Genomic DNA, 6,000 nt, shown 5'->3' with positions numbered 1-6,000 from the left:
CTCAGGGCAGCAGGACTAAAGGACAGGAGCTGGCACCACTCCTGCCTCCCAGTTGCCAGCCCCAGGGAAAGCCCTTGCCTAGGAAGGCAGGGGAGCATCAGCAGGAACGGGAGAAACCTTCATCTGCCTCCACTGAAAAGAAAGAGGCGGGTAAAGCCCCTCAGAGAGGTAGAGTGTGTCTGTGTGCAGTGTATTTTTACTCCAAAGCAGGGAGACAAAGGATAAAATGCCCTGGCTGAGCAGGTACACCCCTGGAACAGGCTGGGATGCTGAATCCCTTTTTCCCTCTAAGTCAATTCCCCTCAAGCCGTTTCATTTGCAGGTTTTATTAAAAGCTCATGTTTGTAAGAGCTCTCGCTGCTGGGTAAGAGCGTTACACTGGGTCTGCAGGAGGACTTTTCATTCCTAATCCGTGCCTAAATCCTAACACATGCCTATGGCTGAAACCCCCTCTCGCACTCCCTGGGAAGTGCATAACAACACCCTGGCCTGCAACCCGTGCTCTCCCACGCTCATTTATTGGCACTTAACATATCTGGGAACAAAACAACGCAGAAAAACCTCCAGTTGTCAGGAAAAATAGGCTGGTTGTCCCTAAGCACAGCGTCCCAGCGCCCACTGCCCAGCGCTCTGCCCTGAGCCTGGACCCAGACAGGTCTCAGCCTCTCCCTCCATCACCCACCTGGGACAATCTCCTCGGGGAGGACTCCTGAGAGCAGATTTGGCTTTTCCTGGCCCTGGCCTCAAGGGTGAAGCCTTGGAGCCTCTCTTGCCTGGTGGTGCTCCCATAGGAAGTGCTACAGAGAACGCAGGGCTGAGCGCAGGGTCCCCTGGCTGATGGGATGCTAAACAAAAGGGGTTAGGACCACACTGTGGTGGCTGGATGTCCGGAAAAGCAGTGGGGAAACTGTGCTTTTCTGCTCCTTTCTCATCTCAGCGGTGCTTCAGGGAGCTGCAAGAGCTGTTAGGGCTCCTCTGAGCAGCTCCTGGTCATCCAACCACATCATCCAAAGGTGCAGGGGGAGCAGAGCCCCAGTGCCTGGTCTGTGAGCACCTTCTGTGCTCTGCGGGGCTCAGGATCTGCAACCCCAAGAAAAGCCCACATGCTCTGTTCGTGTGAACCTTCAAGGTGCTGAAACTGCCGTGCTCACTCTCCGCTGCACTTTGCTGTCCTCCTCCACGGGCTCGGGGCTGCTCGTCCCCTGGACCCCGCGGGGAAGGGGGCTATTTCTCCTTCTCCCGCTGCACGTCCCTGCTGGACCTGAAGAAATCGCTGCGCAGCAGGCGGTAGAAGAGGATGATGTTCATGGGCATCATGATTGCCATGCCCACCGTGCCCACGGCGTACGCTGCTGGGGGCACGTTCTCCCGATTGAGGTAGAGCCAGCGGGTCATCCAGGCCAGCGTGGCGATGCGGAACACCACGTAGGTGCCCAGGTTGATGACGCTGTTGAGGCGGTAGCAGGTGGTGTGAGCCAGGTTGGCCATGAGCAGGATCTGCCGCAGATGGAGGAAGATGGAGTTGATCTCCACCAGTAAAGCCACGAGGGCAAACCCAACATACTGGTGGAGCACCACGGCAATGCCAAAGCAGACGATCACCTGGGAAGGAGAAAGAAGAGAGGCTGAGCCCAGCTACTGGTTGCTCTCAGCTGCAAGCCGAAGCTCCCCGTGCATGGTCTTTGATAGGAATGGTTGGACTTGATGATCCGGTGGGTCTCTTCCAACCTGGTTATTCTATGATTCTATGATTGGTTCTGTGATTCTATGGTCACAGTGCGGAGCAGAGGTGGAAATGGTTATCACACCCGTGCCAAACCGCTGGGCATCACCCCGCGCGTATCTCTGTGGCATCGCAGCCTCCAGCCAGCGTCGCAGCTTCAGGCACGAGAAAAAACCCTCCCCACCGCTGCGTGAAACCTGATTGGATTTGGGTTTGTTTTTTTCCAGTGCGAGGAGAGGGAAACGCTTCTATAAACTGCAGGTTGGCAGAGGAGTCGGACCCAACCCTGCTTTATGACCTGGGGAACGCAGGCGGTTGTGGCCCAGCAGGTTTTTCTGCACACAGCTGAACAGGGTGGGAAGGGAGAGGTGTAGCCCAGGGCTACGGCTGCTGCTGGCTCAGGGATTGTCCCCAGGCCAGGCACGAGGCTTTGGTGCAGAGAGCCCCGTGGGACGCCCCGAGCCTGGCACGAAGCTCCCTGGGGCCGCAGAGGGCAGGGGCACGGGCTCTGCCTGCCTGCGCTTTAGTACACTCGCTGCTTTCTTCAGTTTATACCATTAATGCTGTTCTCTGTATTTGCACTCTAATGAGATTATCTGCTCCCCGTTAAATCACTGTCTTGGCCCGAATTAGCTCTATTGTGGAGATGACCTTTTGACTCAGACCGCAGGGCTCGCTGGGCTGTGCGAAAGAGCAGCTCTGACCATCACCTCCCCTGCCTCATCCCAGACAGGTCTCAGTGCTGTCCCTGTCCCCCACCCCAAGCCCAGCAGACCCCTGTGCCTCCCTTGCACCCCACAACATCTCTGCTGCTCAGCTCCGGGCTGTCCCCCCAGCCCCGCAGCATCCACGACGCTCCAGCATCTGGACATCACCGAGAACCCCGGGCTGGGTGCAGCCAGGGCGGCAGAGGGCACTGATGTGGGGCTCCTGCCCCAGCCGCCCCAGCCCCAGGGCTTTGCCCCGAATGAGAAGAAGCAGGAGGTGGAAGGAAGCGATGTGCAACTCCTCCTGGCAGCCGCCCAAGTGGCGAAGAGCCCCCAGGAGCTGTGCCGCTCGCCTGTGCCGGCACCGATGCCCACCTCACCGTGTCCACCCCGCTGCTACGCACCCCCGGCCCAGCTCTCTGCCTCTCTGCTCCCTGCACACTTGGGGTTCTCCCTACCCCATCTTCGGGTGCCTTTCTGCAGACCCTCAAGAAGTGCCCGAGCTCCACAGGACCAAGAGGCGCTCGGAGCCCAGGCTGCCAGGCTCCACCCCCGAGGCCAAACAATCACATTTCATAACAGGCACCAATACGCACACGAGCGAGAGCGGGAGCCCTGCTCACTTCCCTCCCCCCTCCCCATCCTCCCTGGTGGCACAAGCGCCAAGGTCTGTCCCTTGGAGAGCAGCCAGCAACTCACCACGGAGTGATGGAAGAGCAGCTCCCAGGACTGGCGAAGTTTCTGATTGCACAACATGTCCATAAAGTCTTCAAGGAAATAACCTGAGATCAGAGAGATGGTGAGCAAAGAAAGAGGAGAAGGGCTGTGCCAAGGGACCCCCCCCCACCCCCAGCAGCAGGTTCTGCACCTGCCTGCGCCAAGCAGCCCCTCGGGGAGGTGATGGGCACAGCTCAGCCCCGGCCGCGCACAGCGCAGGATGAGGAGGGAGCTGCTGTGGTTCGGTCCCTCCTGCTGCAGGACACGCTCCCAGGGACAGGCACCAACCCATCGCTTGGATCTGCTCCCGAAGGAGGCTGAGGGCACATGCGAACCCCCAGCCACGTTACCGTCGCGGGATGGGATCCCACTCCGCGTCCTTTCAGCCTGGAGCCCTCTTAACGCCGGCAGGATTCGCTGCCACCAAACCAACCCCACGCTGGCGTTTTAGGGACTCGTACCTCCTTGCTGAGCTGTAGCCATGCCGGGGAGCCTGCCAGCACTGACCACAGGCCTGGTGACAGATCTGCAAGAAGGTGACAAGGGGGCAGAGGAGGAGGCTTCACACGGCCAGAGGACCCCACACTGGCCGGTTTGGCTCGAGGCTTTGGGGGGATCTGCATCAACCCCCGTCACGGGCGCTTTGGGGATGCTCCAAGCCCCATGGGGACGGTGGCAGGCAGCCTGGTGCCCAGGACCTCCTGGCTGTGGGCGCCGTGGGACAGAAAGGAGCCACTGTCCTTTCCCAAGAATAGGGTGATTGTTTGGGGTGCCTGAGGCATCGCTGCCCACATCGTGGCTCGAGGCACTGGTGTCAGGCACCGACGAGCTCCTGGAGACCCCCTGGGGGTGGAACAGGGGGCAGCCCACTCCCCACCTCACCTACGGACACGGCCACCAGGCTGTGTGCCCCGGGCGGGTGCGTGCCCACCAGGTCGTCGGACAGCCCGGGGTAGAGGCAGAACCTGCGGGGAGAGGGGCTGTGAGTGCCAGGCAGCGCTTCTGCTCCCCCAGTTCCCTTCCAGTGCCCTCGGTGCCCACCTGGTGCCCTCGGTGCCCACCCACTCCGTGGGCACCACCTATTCCCTTGATCCTCCAGTGGCCACCCTTATCCTCCTATTTCACTCAAATCCCCCAGTTTCCCTAGACCCCTTGATCTCTTCTCCGTCTCTCACTGCCCCCCGGTTTCCAGGAACCCCTCAGTGTTCCTCAGTGTCCCCCAACACCCCCATTCCTCCCTCCCCACCCTACTGGGCTCCATCTCCCTTGGTACCCCCATGTCTTGTTTCCCCTGGAGTTTCTCTGTCCCCCTGTATCCCTCCGTCCCCCAGTGCCCCCCAGTTTCCAAGATCCCCTGATACTCCTCAGCATCCCTCATCCAGCTGGGCTCCATCTGCCTCCGTGCCCCCTGTGCCTTGTTTCCCCAGGAGCCCCTCTGTCCCTTGTATTCCTCCATCCCCCAGTGTCCCCCAGTTTCCAAGACCCCCTGATGTTCCTCAGCATCCCTCACCCTGCTGGTGCACCCATGCCTTTTTTGCCCTGGAGTCTCTCTGTCCCCGTGTACCCCTCCATCCCCCAGTGCCCCCCAGTTTTCAGGACCCCTCAGCATCCCCTACCCTGCTGGGCTCTATCTCCCTTGGTGCCCCCCGTGCCTTGTTTCCCTGGGAGTCCCTCTGTCCCCCCGTACCCCTCCCTCCCTCCTCCATCCCCCAGTGACCCCAGTTTCCAAGACCCCCTGATGTTCCTCAACATCTCTCACCCTGCTGGTGCCCCCGTGCCTTGTTTGCCCTGGAGTCTCTCTGTCCCTGTGTACCCCTCCATCACTTAGTGCCCCCCAGTCTCCAGGACCCCTTGATGCTCCTCAGCATCCCCCACTCTGCCGGGCCCCCATTGCCCTGTTTGCCCGGAGTCCCTCCCTCCTCCATCCCCCAGTGACCCCAGTTTCTAGGACCCCCTGATGCTCCTCAGCATCCCTCACCCTGCTGGGCTCCATCTCCCTCGGTGCCCCCCATGCCTTTTTTCCCCAGGAGCCCCTCTGTCCCCCCATATCCCTCCATTCCCCAGCGCCCCCCAGTCTCCAGGACCCCTTGATGCTCCTCAGCATCCCCCACCCCGCCGGGCTCCATCTCCCCGGGTGCCCCCCGTGCCCCGTTTCCCCGGGGGTCCCCCCTCCATCCCTCCCTCCGGGGGGTGCCCGGTGCTCTCACCCCGCGGCGCCGCCGCCGCTGACCAGGCTGTGGGCCAGCGAGGTCCAGATGTTGCGCCACTTCCAGCGGTTGCTCCGGGCCGAGGGCGGCGGCGGCAGCGCCCGCTCCAGCGCCCGGTTCAGCAGGCGGAACGCGGCGAACGAGCCGGCGACCAGCAGCAGCCCCGGCCCGGCGGCCATGGGCAACGTCCCCCCCCCCCGCGGGGCTCCCCGGGGCACCGCCCCGAGCACCGGGAACCGCCCCGGGCACCGGGAACCGGGACCGCCCCGGGCACCGGGAACCGCCCCGGGCACCGGGAACCGGGACCGCCCCGAGCACCGCCCCGGGCACCGGGACCGCCCTGACACCGCTCAGAGCACCGGGACCCGCCCCAAGTACCGGGACCGGTACAGAGACCTGCCCTGAGCACCGGGACCGGGCACCGGGACTGCTCCGGGACCGCCCCAAGCACCAGGACCGGGCACCGGGACCTGCCCTGAGCACCGGGACCGCCCTGACACCGCCCCAAACACCGGGACCGGGACGGCCCCGGCACCTCCCCGGGCACCGGGACCTCCCTGACACCGGGATGGCCTCGGGGACCGTCCCAAGCACCGGGATGGGTACCGGGACCGCTCCGGGAGCTGCCCCAAGCACCGGGACCGGT

The 6,000-nt window shown here is 62.8% G+C and overlaps 1 protein-coding gene across 1 annotated transcript; it reads right to left on the bottom strand.

Annotated features, from left to right (window-relative positions):
• Nucleotides 1-310: 310 nt before the first annotated feature.
• On the bottom strand, nt 311-5,542 carry TLCD2 (TLC domain containing 2). The gene is made up of 4 exons (XM_069874096.1): nt 5,355-5,542; nt 4,030-4,112; nt 3,130-3,212; nt 311-1,602 (listed from the first exon to the last, which is right to left on the bottom strand). The coding sequence occupies exons 1-4, from the start codon at nt 5,531-5,533 to the stop codon at nt 1,225-1,227; spliced, it is 723 nt and encodes a 240-aa protein (XP_069730197.1). The 5' UTR covers nt 5,534-5,542; the 3' UTR covers nt 311-1,224.
• Nucleotides 5,543-6,000: the final 458 nt, after the last annotated feature.

The sequence above is a fragment of the Phaenicophaeus curvirostris genome, chromosome 21 (genome assembly GCF_032191515.1).
Source record: "Phaenicophaeus curvirostris isolate KB17595 chromosome 21, BPBGC_Pcur_1.0, whole genome shotgun sequence".
In the NCBI taxonomy this organism is placed as follows: Eukaryota; Metazoa; Chordata; class Aves; order Cuculiformes; family Cuculidae; genus Phaenicophaeus; species Phaenicophaeus curvirostris.
The sequence above is the reverse complement of the archived record's forward strand: the minus strand, read 5'-3'. Positions and strand labels throughout refer to the sequence as shown.